The 19,806-nt window shown below is 44.5% G+C and overlaps 1 protein-coding gene across 3 annotated transcripts in view; it reads right to left on the reverse strand.

Annotated features, from left to right (window-relative positions):
* MDM4 (MDM4 regulator of p53) overlaps positions 1 to 19,806 on the reverse strand; it is a 49,318-nt gene that overhangs the window by 26,530 nt on the left and 2,982 nt on the right. For all 3 annotated transcript variants that reach the window (XM_038749477.1, XM_038749476.1, XM_038749475.1), the window contains exon 2: positions 4,806 to 4,903. In XM_038749477.1, the coding sequence (XP_038605405.1) occupies positions 4,806 to 4,883 (78 nt within the window). In that variant the 5' untranslated portion in view covers positions 4,884 to 4,903. The remainder of the gene's footprint in view (positions 1 to 4,805; positions 4,904 to 19,806) is intronic.

The following is a 19,806-nucleotide window of genomic DNA, read 5'->3' on the forward strand; positions in this document are numbered from 1 at the left end:
TGAATGACTATTTCTTAAAGACGAGGATAACCGAATAAACTTACTGATGGATCCTGTTAGAGGTTTCCTAATGCGCCTTGCCATCTTTAATTTTAAAAAATTAGCTGAGATAAAAGTTCTGACTTCCTCTTAAAAGTGTAGGACTTGATATGAACTAAGTTTTTGGCATTGCCTAACTTGGACTCCTATCCACCACCAGGCTTTTTCCTCCAGACGGGGTTAAAATGCTTTAGCTATTTCTCACTGACTTACAGCCAAGGCTAGGGCTGTGCCTGTTCCATTCTTTCCTTCCAGATTCCGTCCGCTAATTTGCTCAACTGCCACGCTGGCCTCAGACAGCTTTAGAAAAAAAGTTAACCGACAAGGCTATTGAAAGCTTCTCTAATGATATCCACAAGAAGGGACTGTGGAGAGCTATTACTCGTTTGGCATTCAAATGAAACGGTCTGAAGAAAAACCCATGGAACCTTGTTACCAGGTTTTTAAACTAGGCCAAGCTCAAGAATAACATTCCAGGGGCCTGTTTCCATTCTCAAAAATTTTCCTTGGCCTTTGCACTGGTGTGATACTGAGCCTCTGAAGGTTCTGCAAAAAATGAAGCCTTCCCTTTATAAACCCAGCTAACTCTTGACTATCCAAAGCTATGGGGAACAGAAATAGCAGGGATAACAAACAGATAATCCAAAAACCTTTCTGCAGCCAATAATGTCAAAAACCTGACTTGAGCCAATATTTTTCACCTTTTTCTTTGGCCAGTGCTGCTGACAAGGAGCAAATGAACTTAGAAATGGTTGAAAGTTGGGGAGCAGTATGGAAGAGAGGTAAAAGAACTGGCAATCTCAAAGCAACTAAAGTTTACTGACCAGATGCCCTTCTCTTCACTCCCAAGGTCTCAATGAAGTGTATCAGTGCTTTACAGCTAAATACAGTAATCAGGGTGGGAGAGGATAGCAGTTTGGATGGAGAGTAAAGGGTAGATTTCAGCGATGTTGTGAAGGTGGGACAGACAGGATTTAGTAATGGATTGAATATATGGGTCGAATGACAGGAGTCAAGGACAACACCAAGGTTACAGGCTTGTGAGACAGGAAGGATGGTGGTGCTGTCTGCAGTGATGGGAAAGTCAGGCGGAGGACAGGATTTAGAATGGGTTCTAAACAGGATAAGGAGTCCTGTTTTGGACACGTTAAGCTTGAGGTGACGGGAGGACATCCAAGTAGAGATGTCTTGAAGGCAAGAGGAAACACCAAACAGCAGAGAGGGAGAGAGATCAGGGCTGAAGATGTGGAATTGAGAATCCTCTGCATAGAGGTGGTAGTTGAAGCCATGGGAGTGAATGAGTTCTTCAAAGGATTGAGTATAGATGGAGAATAGAAGGGGACCCAGAATTGAATTTGAGGGACCCCCAAAATTAGGGGGTGGGAGGCGGAGGAGCCTGCAAAGGAGACTGAGAATGAGTGCCAGAGAGAGAAGAGGAGAACCAAGAGAGGATGGTGTCGGTGAATCCAAGGTCGGATAATGTTTCCAGGAGAAGGGGGTGGTTGACAGTGTCAAAGGCAGCTGAGAGGTGGATGAGGATTAGGATGGAGTACAGGCTGTTGGATTTGGCAAGGAGGACTTGCAAGGAGGATTGGTGACTTCTGAGGGAGGTTTCTGTGGAGTGAAGAGGATGGAAGCCAGACTGGAGGGGGCTGGAGGAAAGGAATTTGATACAGTGGATGTGGACAACTTGCTCAAGGAGTTTGGAGAGGAATGGTAGGAGGAACATGGGGCGATAACTGGAGGGAACCGTGGGGTCAAGGGAGGGTTTTTTTAGGATCGGAAGAACATTGGCATGTTTGAAAGCAGTGAGTAAGAAGCCAGTGAAGCCAGTTGAAGGCGGCTGTTAGAGAGGGAGCAAGTGTTTTAATAAGGTGTGAATGAATGGGGTGCACTTGGAGAGGGTGGATTTTGAGAGGAGGCAGATTTCCTCTAGAGATACCACTAGGAAAGCTGGGAATGTTGAAGAGGGGGGAGGAGGAGGGAGGAACCGAAGAGGGCTGGGAAGGTTTTAAGATCAAGCCTGACAGTGTCAGTAAAGTAGGTAGTCAGGTCATTGCAAGCCGGGAAGGAGGAGGCAGGGGGATAGGGGGCCTGAGGAGGGAGTTAAATGCCTGGAACAACTGGCGAGGGCGTTGGGCATGGGGGTCAATAAGAGTGGACAAATAATTTGCCTGGTCAGAATTAAAGCATGCAAAGATAAACTCGAAGGGATGAAGTCAGCCTGAAATTTAGATTTCCGCCAGCAGCGCTCTGTGGCTCCTGCACAGTAGGCAAGGACGAGGGCTGTGCAGGTGACCCAGGGCTGCGGGTTAGTGGTACGAGATTGACGAAGGCAAAGGGGAGCGAGTGAATTGAGTTCAGTAGAGAGGGTGGTGTTGAGAGTATCAATTTGGTTATCAAGGGAAGGTAGTTTGGGTATAGAGCATGGTGGGGCATGATGAACTGAGAATAGTGGATGGGTTTTAAAAATCAGAGGTCTCTGGGGGGGAACAGTACAGATTTATGGGGAGGAGGTGTGGAGGAGAGAAGGCAAGTGTGGTCAGAGGGAATTCAGAGTTGGTGAGGGTAGATATAATGCAGTCCAGCGCTTCTAACAGTGCCCGGTGCTTAGAACACTGCCTTGCACATAGTAAGCGCTTAACAAATGCCATCATCATTATGATGAAAACGACTGTGTGTCCAAGTTGGTAAGTGGGCACGGTGGGGTGGAGCAGGAGGCCAGTGGAGCTGAGGAGTTGGAGAAGCAGCAAGGCGTAGTAGATAGAGCATTTGCCTGGGAGTCAGAAGGTTAAGGGTTCTAATCCCGGCTCCGCCACTTGCTTGCTATGTGACCTTGGGCAAGTCACTTCACTTCTCTGGGCCTCAGTTCCCTCATCTGTAAAATGGGGATTGAGACTGTGAGCCCCTCATGGGATAGGGACTGTTCCAACTCAATCTGCTTATATCTACCCCAGCGCTTAGCACAGCGCCTGGCACATAGAAAGTGCTTAACGAATGCCATAATCAGTTAATTGAATAATTGAGGAACGTTAGGAGGCGGGAGGCAGAAGGGTCATCAGGAACATCTGTGTGGATATTGAAGTCTCCAAGGATCAATATACGCATGGAGAAAGAGAGAAAGAATGTGAAAATGGGTTCAGAGCGATTAAATAAGTTGGAGGTGGGACCTGGGTGGGCAGCAGATGACTGTTACTAGAATCTGGAGTGGCAGGTGATGTGGGCTTTGAGGGAAGGGGGAAAAAAGGGGATGGTGGAGAAGGAATGCTGCAAGAGGCACTGGGGCGTGAGGGGAAAGCCAACAACTCCTCCTTTCCCAGTGAGTCTGGGAAAGTGGGAGAAGATGAGGCCCCCTCTGGAGAGAGCAACAGGGGAAGCCACGTCATTTGGAGAGAACCAGGTTTCAGTGGTGGTGAGGAAGCCATGACTGGGTCAGCAACAGGTCAAGGATGAAGGGATGTTTTCCCATGATGGAGTGGGGGTTCCACAGGCTGCACTAGGCTGAAGCTGTGGGGGCGGTTCTGGGGGGAGGGAACGGTGCAAGGGGTGGGAAGGGTTTTGGATGGGATTAAATTGACTCACAAAGGAGGAGGGGGAAGAAGGGAGGTGTCGGGACAGGATTATAGGGATGGGGCAGGGAGGAGGGGTGGGAGTGGCCAAAGAGGCAGGGGAGGAGTGGTGGGAGGGGAGGACTGGGATGGGTTTACTGGGGGGTGGGGGAAGAGGATGGAAGGGTCATGGTGGGATTGGTGAAGTTTAAGCATTGTAGTTGAGATAAGAGACAGCAGATACCCTGAGGAGATGGTTAAATTGCCCTTGGGTCCTTAAGAGTGAAGAGGCAAGTGATTAGGAATTCCACCACTTTAATTGTGGTGCTCATCAATAATAATAATGGTATTTGTTAAACACTTACTATGTGCAAAGCACTGTTCTAAGCGCTGGGGAGGTTACAGGGTGATCAGATTGTCCCACGGTGGGGGGCTCACAGTTTTAATCCTCACTTTACAGATGAGGTAACTGAGGCACAGAGAAGTGACTTGCCCAAAATCACACCAGGTGACAGTTGGCGGAGTCGGCATTTGAACCCATGACCTCTGACTCCAAAGCCCATGCTCTTTTCCACTGAGCCACGCTGCTTCTCCATCAAGCACTTATTACCTGCCAAGCACTGTACTAAGCACAGAGGAGATACAAGACAATCAGGTCCCACATGGGGACCACATTCTAAGTAGGAGGAAGCACAGGTACTGAATCTCCATTTTGCAAATGAGGGAACTGGGGCATGGAAAATTGATTTGCCCAAGGTAACACAGCAGCTAAATAGCAGAGCCGGGATTAGAACCAGCCCTGTGCTCTTTCCAATAGGCCATACTGCTTCCCTCTGAAGCAGCTACCGGTTTGCTGTGTGACCCTGGGCAAGTCATTTAATCAATGATATTTATTGAGCATTTACTGTGTGCACAGCCCTGTACTAAGCACTTGGGAGACTACAAGAGGACAGAGTTGGTAGACACATTTCCTGACCTCAACAAGTTTTGTGCCTCAGGTACCGCATCTATAAAATGGGGATTAAATCCTCGTCCCTCCGATTCAGACTGGGAGCCCTAATTCATATTTCATTCTAAGGAGAATGGCTACTTAACATGCTGAAAAAATCTTCACTATTCATACTTGCAGACACATGCTCCCTATAAAATCCACACGCTCCAAAGTTTTCTACTCCTCTAATATAGTTTTTTAAAAAATGGACTTTTTCTTTCTTTTACCTGATTAACTTGTCCCGATGTGACACTGCAAGCATTTTCAGAGGCTGGATACTGGGTAGGCGTGGAAGATGATGTCATATTGGCAATGCAGTAACAGTCTAAAGTTTAATGAAACAAAAAAGCAATTTTTAAAATTGGATTCTCTGAAATAAGGAGAAAGTTACTTTGACATTTAGAAAATGCTACAAAAGAATCCAAAACCCAAGCCTCATAACGTAAGATCAGAATATTAAAGTGACTACACAAACCCAAATTGGAATATTTTGTCCTTCCTGAGTGACTAGCAAATGCATTACCTGCTAAACTCTGAGGCATCTCGGGTAAGATGACCAACACCCACGTGGACCTCAGTTTAGTACGACATAAAGAGAACACAAAACACTACACAATTACAGCTCCAGACATGCTCCAATCTCTATCCCGACATCAGAAACAAAGTTGTTTTACTTCCTCACCAAGTTATCCATCTGAGTACAATTGGTTCTTCTGCTCCTCCTCTCAACTGGGTTCAAAACTTCCCCTGAGAGAAACCTTCCAGATTGAGGGAATTACCTGAATAAATGATGCTTTGAGTTGTCTATCACAGTCCTGGTCAAATCCCCTACGGCATGTTGGGGCAAGTACTTAAAATGGCCCAGAGGAAATTCAGATGAGTCAGGATCTGCTTAGTCAATATTTAAATATGGTCACTCTCGGTACCAGAACATAAAATGGCTTACAGTGAGTCATCCTGGGAGCCAAACTAACTCTAGAGACGATGGAAAAGTAGCATTGAGAACAAATCCACAGGTGAACCCCAAATCTCATTTAAACCACTAATTTTCATATTCCCACAATCCTCCTTATGGACTCCTAAGTTTCACCTGCTCTTCCTATCCCTATCCGCTCTGATGAACCAGCTAAACAGCACTGGGAAAAAGATCAAAAGGCAGATAGTGGGAACTAGAAAGGAACCTGGAAAATAAAACAGAGCTGGGCTTCCAGGTGACAAGATTACCCACCCTTCAAATTAAAATCCATTAAAAAAAAAAAAACTATCTTGTTTCCCAGAAACTCCAGCAAATCATATTTAGAGAAACACACACCCACGAGACAAAGAGAGAAAACGACCATGTAACTATTGTTTGGAGAAATGCTTTTTATTCTACCACCTTTTCCATTTATGTAATTGCTTCCCCGAGTTACAGGGATAAATGAGATAATATATGGGAGAACATTTAGTATGTTTTAGAGAACGTGAATGGTATCAAATTTATATTGCAGATCCAAACAATGAACTGACATTTTGCATATGACTACTTTGGTCTGTGCTACCACCTTTTCCACTTATGTAATTGCTTCCCCGAGTTACAGGGATAAATGAGATAATATATGGGAGAACATTTAGTACGTTTTAGAGAACGTGAATGGTATCAAATTTATATTGCAAATCCAAACAATGAACTGACATTTTGCATATGACTACTTTGGTCTGTGCTTTCACCCTGATTGCCAGGGCCAAGGAAAAGGGGCAGAAAGCCCAGCAACTGCCGTGGGTACGAGGCTGGCCAGGGCAGCCGTGGGACTACCTCCGCCCCACAGACCAACGCTGCTGCTTCTGAACCCAGTGCCAGTCCGGGTCTGTTGTCGCTGTTCAAGAACCCACTGAGCAGCCAAGGAAAGCTGACGGCAGCAGCAGAGACCCAGGGGTGCGTGGCCGGGAGACGGTACAGATCAGAGAGCGAGGGAGGCAGACCACAATAGAGTAACTCAGAGCTGGAGGTGTCTTGCACAGACCCACGGCGCCGTGCCACTGGCTCCATGCCACCTCCACCAGCCGCTAGCCCAATCGAGCCTGGAACTGCCGCACCGCTGGCCAACATCCCCAGACAGCTCTCAGATCTAGAGTCTAGTGCCAGCTCTAGAAGCAGCATGCCTTTCAGGAACCCACAAACATGCTAATGTGCAACAGGGCCGTGAGAACGAGGCACACTGAGGTCGTCAGATCACCGACGGGCCTTATCTTGGCCTGCATCAACAGACTCCATCCTCTCGCAGCTCTCACCTTCCCAAAGACCCCGAGTCCGACTGACACCAACTACTACAAACAGCCGAGACAGTTTCTCTCCCTTCTTTACTTCCTACCACATTTCAGACCAGTACAACGCCTTCCCTAGCTACCCAGCTAGGGGTAGGCTCGATTTCGAGTCAAACGTGTGCAGGTGTAAAAAAGTGATTTTAAAAAAATCCCTGAACAATTATTTTTTGAGAAGCAACATGGCTAGGTGAAAAGAGCACGGACCTGGGAATTCAGTTCCCTCATTTGCAAAACTGGAAGTAAATATACCTGTTTTCCCTCCTACTTAGACTGTGAATCCCATGTGAGACGGGGACTCTATCCGACCTATCTTGTATCAATCCCCGTGCTTAGTAAACTGCTCGGCACACAGAATGTCCTTAACAAATACCAGTTATTATTATTATTACTAATTTAGCCTAGCCAAGCACAAATGACCACCAACAAAGACAGCGCTGCATAAGAACTATGGGGATTAAGACTGAGAGCCCCCGTGGGACAACCTGATCACCTTGTAACCTCCCCAGTGCTTAGAACAGTGCTTCGCACATAGTAAGCGCTTAATAAATGCCATTAAAAAAAAACAAACAAAAAAAAACTAAGGATGTTTTGATTCATTTCCTGATTATTCTACACCAAGAATCTGTCTGCTCTCTTAAAATAGAATCACAGTGACGAATTTGTTTCTGATAGTTTAAGGTCAAATGAATTTACTTCCTCAATGCGGTTTGGGGAATTTCCAGTATGACTTGGCTTAGAAGCTACTACCCTCCAAAAACATCACTCTTTCAGGTCTTAGAGTACGGTAAATCCGAATGACTAGAATGCAAACGTATGTGGTAGGCTGCTTTTTCACCATTCCGAGCCCAGGGCAAGTGCTAACGGCGGATGGCCCACTCATTCCTTCGGCATAAACTGCTGATGACCTCCACACCGATGCAGTTCCGAGCTTCTCTGTCTGGGGTGGACGGTTATCAGTTGCCTATATTAGGAGAAGCAAAGAGGCAGAAGCAAACGGTGTATCGTGCGTACAGCAGTGCTGACTCTAAAATGGCACTTAATGCAGAAGTGAAGGGATCAGAGGAGCTCTAGAGCTCCAGGCCCTCTCTCCCCATCATCCACAAGACACCTAGTTAATTAAGTCGTCTAGGAGAGGGGTTGCAGAGAATCTGAGGCAGAGGGCAGTTGCAGAAGCCCCAGAAGGCTGCAAACCAGACGACGGTCAAAATGCGCGTGGTGCGGAAAACACGGTCGCGTCGTTTCTGCCAGAGATGCCACTGGCACACTGTGTGATCATGGTTGAGCACAAATGGCCACAGTGTGCATACACACAGCTGCCAACAGCAAATACTCTCTCTACCCTCTGTGGGCTCCAGCTGCTGACTTCTGACAGTTACCTTGGACCTTCTCTCTGTTTCCTCGGGACCAAACATCAAACCCAATTCCTCACTTCTGATTTTGCCAACTTGTACTTCCCAAGCGCTTAGTACAGTGCTCTGCACACAGTGAGTGCTCACTAAATACGACTGAATGAATGAATGATTTGAAGGTGGGGGGGAGAGAAGAGGGGAGGGTGCACACAGTGGCTATTTCTCCCCGACATTTGGTTTTGGAGATCTCTATCCAAATAGGACCTAAGAGTCCCTCTAGACCGTAAGCTCGTTGTGTGCAGGGATTATATCTGTTACACTGTTATATTGTACTCTCCCAAGCGCTCAGTACAGTGCTCTGCACACAGTAAATGCTCAATAAATATGACTGAGTAAAATGAAGACTACCTTTAGCAAATCCTAGGACCAACATGACTCCAAAATAATGAACATTCGAGGTAAAATGCCCTCTACCAGACACGGGTACCCCTTCAGCACTGTTGCGGATCTTTTAACTGTGGCTACATAGTCCCGCTTTCAAAAATGATCTGGGGAGAATAACTATCACAGAGGCTTCCAAGTTCTGTAGCAATCTATGCAATAAGATTTGGTAAACGACTCCCAGATGAGGCTGACCCAGAGTTTTACATCAATATCAAGATGACTTGTAATGCGGGATACCCGGCTTGAATTTAAATGGAGTAATTTTCCCAATCCAATCTCAGTGTTCACTGGAATTACCTACTTCGATGTGGATTTATGAGACTCCATCAGCTACACTGCATGGAATAAAGCATCTACAATTAACACATGGCTATCAGGTCAGAGATAATCTGCCATGCTAGAGGGAGATAGGAATGCATTTAAGAGCATTCCCTATGCAACTCTTTTCCTTTTCTAATTCGATGGCAGGACAGAAAGCGTGATGCCAACTGCACACACCACTAGCCCGAGAACCAATTCCTTCACCCAACATCTCAGTCCTGAAGGCTCATTCAATGCCCACCAGGACACTCCTAGATGCCACCTGAGCACATTTTGCTTGCTAAATTTTAAAGCAGAATGCTTTGCTAAAATTTTAATTTTAGCAAAGTTGGACTTCTTTACCAGACTTTTTCTTTCTTTTTCTCTCCCCAAATAAATCAAGTTTCATGAGATGCATCTCTCACAGGGATACTCAAGAGTCATGATCAATGGCTGGCAGGTAGGCTGAGAGAGGCCAGATATGCAGCCGACCTAAAGAGGGCACTTTCAACTGAGATGTTGCTTCGCGTTACAGAAACCATTTCGGGTAAAATGGTTTGGTTTTATTTCTATAGGAGATGGATTTGAGCCCCCGTAAGCTGCTCAGGTAATCTTCAGCAACCCTGGCTTCAAGGCTGTCCATCACCTCGCCCCCTCCTACCTCACCTCCCTTCTCTCCTTCTCCAGCCCAGCCCGCACCCTCCGCTCCTCCACCGCTAATCTCCTCACCGTACCTCGTTCTCGCCCGTCCCGCCATCGACCCCCGGCCCACGTCCTCCCCCTGGCCTGGAATGGCCTCCCTCTGCCCATCCGCCAAGCTAGCTCTCTTCCTCCCTTCAAAGCCCTACTGAGCTCACCTCCTCCAGGAGGCCTTCCCAGACTGAGCCCCCTCCTTCCTCTCCCCCTCCCCATCCCCCCGCCCTACCTCCTTCCCCCCCCACAGCACCTGTATATATGTTTCTACAGACTTATTATTCTATTTATTTCACTTGTACATATTTACTATTCTATTTATTTTGTTAATGATGTGCACCTAGCTTTATATCTATTTATTCTGATGACTTGACACCTGTCCACATGTTTTGTTTTGTTGTCTGTCTTTGTCTCCCCCTTCTAGACTGTGAGCCCGTTGTTGGGTAGGGACTGTCTCTATTTGTTGCCAACTTGTACTTCCCAAGCGCTTAGTACAGTGCTCTGCACACAGTAAGCACTCAATAAATATGACTGACTGAATGAATGAATGAATAGTCAACGGGGACACAGTAGTAGTGATAGTAGAAGCAGTAGTCAATCATTAGATTGATTGATCAGTAGAAGCAGCGTGGCTCAGTGGAAAGAGCCCGGGCTCTGGAGTCAGAGGTCACGGGTTCAAATCCCAGCTCCGCCACTTGTCTGCTGTGTGACTTTGGGCAAGTCACTTCACTTCTCTGGGCCTCAGTTCCCTCATCTGTAAAATGGGATTAAGACTGAGCCCCACGTGGGACAACCTGGTCACCGTGCAACCTCCCCAGCGCTGAGAACGGTGCTTTGCACATAGTAAGCACTTAATACAACCTAATCACCTTGTAACCTCCCCAGCGCTTAGAACAGTGCTTTGCACATAGTAAGCGCTTAATAAATGCCATTAATATTATTATTTATTGGGTGCTTACTGTGTGCAGGGCACTGTACAAAGTGCTTGGGAGAATACAAACAACACTATACCAGACATTTAATATAAATAAATGATCTAAAGAGCCCAGCCTGGGAGTCAGAAGACCTGGGTTCTAATCCCAGCTCCACCACTTGCCTGTTGTGGGACCCTGTGCAAGTCACTTACCTTCTCTATGCCTCAGTTTCCTCAACTGTAAAATGAGAGATTAAATATATGGTCTCCCTCCCCACTTAAGATTGTGTAGAGGAATTATGTCCAACCTAGTGCCCCACAGCACTTATGTAAATATCTTTAATTTCATTCAATATAATGTATTTAATAATTATATATTATGTTATATTATTCTAATATATAAATATAATATAATGTTGTTATTATTGTAATATATTATATATTATAAATATAATAATTATTTATTTATATTAATGTCTGTCTCCCTCTCTAAACTATAAGCTCGTTATAGGCAAGGAATGTGTCTGTTACAGTGTACTTTCCCCAGTGTTTAGTATAACGCCCTGCACACAGTACGACTGACTGACTAGTGATCTTGAATCTACCTCAGCACTTAGTTCAGTGCCTGGCACCAATAAAGTGCTTAAAAAATTATTGTTATTACCATCATTAGCATGGCATTTATTACTAATAATAATACTTATTATTATGGTATTTGTTAAACATTTACTACGTGCCAAGCACTGTTCTAAGTGCTGGGGTAGATTCAAAGTAATCAGGTTGTCCTACATGGGGCTCACAGTCTTAACCCCCATTTTATAAGTGAGGTAACTTAGGCACAGAGAAGTTAAGTGACTTGCCTAAGGTCACACAGCAGAGAAGTGGCAGAACCTGGACTAGAACTCACTCCCAAGCCCGTGCTCTTGCCACCAGAACATGATGCTTCTCTTACTGAGGACCACCTGAGTACAGTGCAATGAGGCACTCTACTAAGTGTCTGGGAATTACAACACACAAAACATGTTCCCTGGATACAAGGATCTTACACCCTAATGTGGAACTACGAGTAAATAAATGTACATCAACAAATGACCTTCACATTCGCAGAGCTAACAGACAGAACAGTCAGGTCTACCGCCAAAAAGATATTCAGGCCTTTGCTCACACCACACCCCTTCTACTCCACCCAGAAAATCTGAGTAATGATAGTCAATGATTTCACTATGACTAAAATACTAAATGGAAAACTACCAGTCTTCTGCCTCCTAAATTCTGAATCTGAATCCTGAAACCTGATGCTTGAAATTATGGGCATGCTTCTATTTGATTACTATCAATTATGGAGTTTTCCGATATAGTCTTCAATGGGACAGAAAACTAAACATTCCATCATTTGTTTCTTGGGTCATGAGCCTATAAAATCATTCAGACTCAACTCAGGAACAGGAACTTTTCCAGCAAAATCCTACAGGATTTCTGAACAGCAGGAAAAGTGGGCAAAATGGCTAGTTTCCCCTAAAGTATCCAAGAGCACAATCAGAGGGATATTCTCTGCTGACTAGCATCAAAGTCAAATTAATCGGCTACTACTGAAGCTCACTATTTAAACCACGGCCATGGCACACATTGGGGGCTCTCTTTTGGTAATTGCTCTCATCCCACATTGAGCAATTTCTCTAATCAGTGGCATTCATCCATTCATTCAATCGTATTTATTGAGCACTTACTGTGTGCAGAGCACTGTACTAAGCGCTTGGGAAGTACAAGTTGGCAACATATACAGGCGGTCCCTACCCAACAGTGGGCTCACAGTCTAGAAGACTGTCTAGAAGTGGCAGTTACTGAGCAATAAATCAATCAATCAATCGTATTTATTGAGTGCTTACTGTGTGCAGAGCACTGTACTAAGCGCAGAGCACTATGTGCAGAGCCCTGTACTATCAATCAATTGTATTTATTGAGCACTTACTGTGTGCAGAGCACTGTACTAAGCGCTTGGGCAGTACAAGTTGGCAACATATAGAGACGGTCCCTACCCAACAGTGGGCTCACAGTCTAAAAGGGGGAGACAGAGAACAAAACCAAACATACTAACAAAATAAAATAAATAGAATAGATATGTACAAGTAAAATAAATAGAGTAATAAATATGTACAAACATATATATATATATATACTAGGGGCTTGGGAGAGTACCATAGAGTCAGCAGACACTATCCCTGCCCTCAAGAGACTACAATCCAAGGGACATGCTCCCCAGAAAATCTAGTCTGACAAGTGATTTTATTAGTCAGACGGGTACATCTCAACCTCCTAATTTAGACAACCACAACTGGGGAAGAAATTCCTCTTTGTAATACTATATCTAAATTTTCCTCCCCAGCCCTCCAAGTTGTTCTGCGATGTAATAGCAGCCGCCTCGCAGAATGACTGTTGGATGGCACCCGTTAACATTATTGCTATTGTAAGCTCCCTGAGGAAGGGAATCTACCAACTCTATTATCTCCTGACCTCCCCAACACTTAGTACAATGTCCGACACACAGTAAGGACTCAATACCACTGACTGTTAAAGTTGCTGTAAAAGAACAACACTGGCCAGGCCACCACCACTGCTTATAGATTTGCCCCTGTGGGACAAACTTTCTGCAATACTGCTGCTGGCTTTTTTACTGATCGGCTCTCAGAGAAACCCTACAGATGGAGGGAAGCATTCGACTATTTCAACAGGAATTCTTTCCACCTGGCTCTAAAGGTTGACTGAAGACTGAATTCCAAAGGCACTGAAATTTTTTTTAGCGCTGGAAGCCCTGCTTTAAATACTGCCTAGTCAGTTCACTGAAGCCAGGAACCCAACCAATCCAAACACCATCCCCAGAGGTTGAAGGCAACCTTGAAGGGCTAGACTCAAGGGGAAAAAGGACCATACAACTAGATCAATCAATCAATCGTATTTATTGAGCGCTTACGGTGTGCAGAGCACTGTACTAAGCGCTTGGGAAGTACAAGTTGGCAACATATGGAGGCAGTCCCTACCCAACAGTGGGCTCACAGCCTAAAAGACTACACATGTACAACTCTAATTAACCAAAATCCCCCTTAAGATTTCACCTTGTCCTCTTCCAGAACAATCTGGCTTTCCCAGCTCATGCACTCTGAGATCTTCCCCAACGAAATCTGAGCTTAGTTTATTTTTAAATCAGATACACCAAACACCATTAAACAGTTTTCTAAAAATGTGTCATCCTACTGGTTTTACTTAAAGCTCCTAATTGGGCATTTTTTCATGACATATCTCTTTTGACAAACTACCCTACCTGTGCTTTGACTGTTCCTTTGTGGAAAGGGCCATGCCATTTCCTTGGTTTTGTTCCTCCTTCCCCACTCCTCCCGGGACTTGTCCAAATCACTAGGGAAGGGCTTCTATCCCTGAGTGAACACACTACTTCCAAGTATCCAGACTGTGTGAACAATGCAATGGAGAAGCAGCATGGCTCAGTGGGAAGAGTATGGACTTTGGAGTCAGAGATCAGGGGATCAAATCCCAGCTCCGCGACTTGTCGGCTGTGTGACTTTGAGCAAGTCACTTAACTTCTCTGGGCCTCAGTTACCTCATCTGTAAAATGGGGATTAAGACTGTGAACCCCCCGTGGAACAACCTGATAACCTTAGTGCTTAGGACAGTGCTTTGCACATAGTAAGCACTTAATAAATACCATCATTATTATTATTATTAATGCAAGACACAATTCCCTTTTTCTAACATTCCCTCCTAAACTGACCCCATGGTAATAATAATAATAATAATTGTGGTATTTGTTAAGCGCTTACTATGTGCCAAGCACTGTTCTAAGCGCTGGGGAATCAGGCTGTCCCACCTGGGGCTCACATTTTTAATCGCCATTTTACAGATGAGGTAACTGAGGCACAGAGAAGTTAAGTGGCTTGCCCAAGGTCACACAGCATACAAGTGGCAGAGGCGGGATTAGAGCCCACGACCTCTGACTCCCAAGCCCGTGCTCTTGTGGTGCTTTCCAGCTTAACATCCTGTCTCAAATAATGGCTCATTTATGCCCCAGATCATAAAAACCTCATATATTCAAACTTAATCCAAAATATCCCATGTGTACGATCTAGTTTTTAAGCCCAAATAAAGCAGCAAAGAATCAAATAAGGCCTAGGCCTTCATCAAGGAAGGTGAAACCTCTGCACAGATTTTTCTGAACAAAAATATGTCAAACACACTTTACCTAGTTTGGTTGACTCTCTGGGCTGCACTAAATTTGAAAGCATATCATACCAAAACCCTTTGTACAGGGTGCTTCTCACACAGCACACAAAGTTATTGGTAAAGCTGAAGAAAACTCAGCTAAATCCAAAACACTAACCCAGCCCAAAGAGCCTTTCAACTGCTCAGAGAAGCTGTCACAATATGCACGAACTGTTGTATGAAGAGGGGCTAGGGAAGCGTCTAACTCTACTACTCACCTGCTTTTTGGGGGGTACGCTTAGTGAATAAAATGCAATGAATATTCAAGATATAACCATAAGGGAGCACATCATGGGATTCTATTGCCTTTTTGGATTGTGCAATGCTGGTAACGGCATTTTATGGAAGACGAAGTACTTCCCAGGCGCTTAGTACAGTGCTCTGCACACGGAGAGCGCTCAATAAATACGATTGATTGATTGATTGATAGAAATGAAGCAGAGACAGGTAACCAAAACGATGAGGAGAATTATGTGTGAGAACAGACCTCAAAAATGGAAGACTTTTGCCTTAAAGCCTGAAAGGAGACATGACTGGATTCTACAACAACCATGGAGGATGAGGACTAAGTTAACACAGAAATCTTTGTCACCAAATATCACAACAGGACTGGGAAATACTGTTTGAAGCTTAAATTTGGCTGGTTAAAGACAGGGAAAAATAAACATGCTGCAGAGCACACCACGTTCCCCTACACTGTGAAGCTTTTTACAAAACCTTGCATTAAAAAAAGCTGGCAATGTAGCGCTTAACCACATGGGCGCAAGCTGTTTCTTCAATCAATCGTATTTATTGAGCACTTACTGTGTGCACAGCACTGTACTAAGCGCTTGGGAAGTACAAGTTGGCAACATATAGAGATAGTCCCTACCCAACAGTGGGCTCAGTCTAAAAAGCAGCTTTGGACGCTATGCAGCACTGGACGTAGAAAAGGCTTACTGATCAGACAAGAGTGCCCTAATTTCTTAGTTCTAGCCAAAGTGCAATCAATAATAATAATGATAATGGTATTTGTTAAGCGCTTAACTATGTGCCGGGCACTGTACTAAGCGCTGGGTTGGATACAAGCAATCGGGTTGGATACAGCCCCTGTCCCACGTGGGGCTCACAGTTTCAATCCCCATTTTACAAAGATGAGGTAATTGAGGCCCAAAGAGGTGAAGCAACTTGCCCAAGGTCACACAGCAGACAAGTGGCCCAGCCGGGATTAGAACCCATGACCTTCGGACTCCCGCGCCCAAGCTCTAATCACTATGCCACACTGTTTCTCAGCAGATACAAGAAGGTAGATACAAAGTAGTAGGGTTGTCCCCCGTGGGCCTCAGTCGTAATCCCCATTTTCCAGATGAGGGAACTGAGGCCCGGAGGAGTGAAGTGACTTGCCCAAGGACACACAGCAGACAAATGGAGGAGCTGGGGTTAGACAGAACACATTCCTGGGAGCGCAGGGACCCCGACCTTCCCCCCCGCCCAATCAATCAATGGTATTTACTGAGCACTTACTGTGTGCAGTGCACTGTACTAAATTGGGAGAGTACAATACAACAGAGTTGGTAGAAATGCTCCCTGCCCACAAGGAGCTTACCGTCTAGAGGGGGAGACAGACAAAATAAATTACGGATATGTACATGAGTGCTGTGGGGCTGAGTGTGGGTGAAGAGGGAAAACATACACTAGGGCAGACTGTAGAAATAAAAAACCCGCTACCAATGTAAGCTTTGCGGATGGAAAGTTATTGACAGGTTCAGTTAAATTCACAAACCAGAGGTCGATAATGCATTAGCTGGAAAAATTAGGGCTACTAAGAAGCTCATCCCTAATCATAAGGCTGGATGTCAGATAATCAATTGTTCTTCCAAGCATCTTATGGTATCGCTAACAGAAAGAGCACATTGCTTGATGAAACACTTTCTTCTCCTATGAAGATAATCACTGAGTCTAATTGTCAGCTGTGTGACTTTGGGCAAGTCACTTAACTCCTCTGTGCCTCAGTTCCCTCATCTGTAAAATGAGGATTAAGACTGTGAGCCCCCCGTGGGACAACCTGATCAACTTGTATCCTCCCCAGCACTTAGAACAGTGCTTCCACATAGTAAGCACTTAATACAAGAATTATTATTATTATTATTATTATATTACTGCACGCTCTAGACTGTAAGCTCATTGTGGCAGGGAACGCTTCTACCATCTCTGTTATACTGTTATTACTCTATTTCTTTATTTAACTTATTACTCTATTTATTTATTTATTTTACTTGTACATATCTATCCTATTTATTTTATTTTGTTAGTATGTTTGGTTTTGTTCTCAGTTTCCCCCTTTTAGTGGAGAGAGGAGAGAGAACAAGGTGGCAGCGTGGTAGAGAAGCAGCGTGGCTCATTGGAAAGAGCACGGGCTTTGGAGTCAGAGGTCATGGGTTCAAATCCCGGCTCCACCAATTGTCAGCTGTGTAGCTGTATGTATTTATTTATTTATTTATTTTGCCTGTACATATCTAGTCTATTTTATTTTGTTCATATGTTTGGTTTTGTTCTCTGTCTCCCCCTTTTAGACTGTGAGCCCACTGTTGGGTAGGGACTGTCTCCATATGTTGCCAACTTGTACTTCCCAAGCGCTTAGTACAGTGCTCTGCACACAGTAAGCGCTCAATAAATATGATTGATTGATTGATTATACTGTTCACTCCCTAGCACTTGGTACAGTGCTCTGTATTCAGTAAGCGCTCAATGAATACCACTGATGATGCAGAGCTCCGTTCTAGGTACTTGGGGGAATAGATGTCATGATCCCTGTCCACAAGGAGCTTACAATCTAAAGGGAGAAAAATAATGTATAGATAATTTCTCCATCTCCATTTCTCTCTACCTCTGCTTCCATATCTCTTTCCTAGTAATATTAATAATTGTGGCGAGCACTGTACTAATCTTTTGGGTAGACACGAGACACTCGGATCAGACATAGCCACTGCCCCACATGGGGCTCATAGTCTAAGGGGAGGGAAAAATAGATGAGGAAACCAAGGCACGGAAGGTCACACAGAAAGCAAATGGCAGAACCAAAATATAAACCCAGGTCCTCACAAGCCCGGGCTCTTTCCACTAGGCTATGCTACTTCCTCTCCATCCTAAAGTGCCATCTTCAAACCCCTCATCCTCCTCCCTGATCTTAAAGCCCTTTTCATTCTTCCAGCTCCACGCTCCCATCAAGTGCTTACTACAGTGCTCAGCACACAATTAAGGGAAAGAGTCGGTGCTTGGAAATCACAGGACGTGGGTTCGAATCGCGGTTGTGTGACCTCGGGCAAGCCGATTAACATCTCTATGCATCAGCTACCTTGTCTGTAAAATGAGAATTAAAACTGTGAGCCCCATGTGGGACAACCTGATTACCTTGTATCTACCCCAGCGCTTAGAACAGTGCTTGGCCCATAGTAAGCGCTTAAATACCATCATTAGTATGGGGTTGGACACAGTCCCCGTTCCACATGGGGCTTCATTCATTCAATCGTATTTATTGAGCGTTTACTGTGTGCAGAGCACTGTACTAAGCGCTTGGGAAGTACAAGTTGGTAGCATATACAGACGGTCCCTAACCAACAGCGGGCTCACAGTCTAGAAGGGGGAGACGGACAACAGAATGACACGCATTAACAAAATAAAATAAATCGAATAGTAAAATGTACAAGTAAAATAGAGTAGTAAATCTGTCCAAATAAATCTTCCAGTCTCAATCCCCATTTCTAGATGGGGTCACAGGCCCAGAGAAGGGAATAATAATAATGGTAATAATTATGGTATTTGTTAAGGGCTTACTATGTGCAGGGCACTGTTCTAAGCGCTTGGGAAGTACAAGTTGGTAACATAGAGATGGTCCCAACCCAATAGCGTGCTCACAGTCTAGAAGGGGGAGACAGACAACAAAACAACACATATTAACACAATAAAATAGAATAGTAAATATGTACAAGTAAAATAGAGTAATAATTCTGTCCAAATAAATCTTCCAGTCTCAATCCCCATTTCTAGATGGGGTCACAGGCCCAGAGAAGAGAATAATAATAGTGATAATAATGATGGTAATTGTTAAGCGCTTACTATGTGCAGAGCACTGTACTAAGCACTTGGGAAGTACAAGTTGGTAACAGAGATGGTCCCTACCCAATAGCGGGCTCACAGTCCCCAAAGGGGAGACAGACAACAAAACAAGACAAATTAACAAAATAAAATAAATAGAATAGTAAATATGTACAACTTACTGTGTGCAGAGCACTGGACTAAGCGCTTGGGAAGTCCAAGTTGGTAACATATTCATTCATTCATTGAATGGCATTTATTGAGCGCTTACTGTGTGCAGAGCACTGTACTAAGCGCTTGGGAAGTCCAAGTTGGCAACACATAGAGACGGTCCCTACCCAACAGCGGGCTCACAGTCTAGAAGGGGGAGGCAGAGAAGAAAAACAAACATATTAGCAAAATAAAATAAATAGAATAGATATGTACAAGTAAAATAAGTAAACAGAGTAATAAATATGTACAAACATATATACATATATACAGGTTAATCAATCATATTTATTGAGCGCTTACTGTGTGCAGAGCACTGTACTAAGCGCTTGGGAAGTACAAGTCGGCAGCATATAGAGACGGTCCCTACCCAATAGTGGGCTCACAGTCTAGAAGGGGAAGGCAGAGAACAAAACATAATTAGCAAAATAAAATAAATAGAATAGATATGTACAAGTAAAACAGAGTAATAAATATGTACACACATATATATAGGTTAATCAATCATATTTATTGAGCGCTTACTGTGTGCAGAGCACTGTACTAAGCGCTTGAGAAGTCCAAGTTGACAACACATAGAGACGGTCCCTACCCAACAACGGGCTCAGTCTAGATGACTCTCCTGCGTGCTTGACACAGTGCTCTGCACACAGTAAGCGCTCAATTAATACG

The sequence above is a fragment of the Tachyglossus aculeatus genome, chromosome 7, assembly GCF_015852505.1.
Source record: "Tachyglossus aculeatus isolate mTacAcu1 chromosome 7, mTacAcu1.pri, whole genome shotgun sequence".
NCBI classification, from domain to species: domain Eukaryota; kingdom Metazoa; phylum Chordata; class Mammalia; order Monotremata; family Tachyglossidae; genus Tachyglossus; species Tachyglossus aculeatus.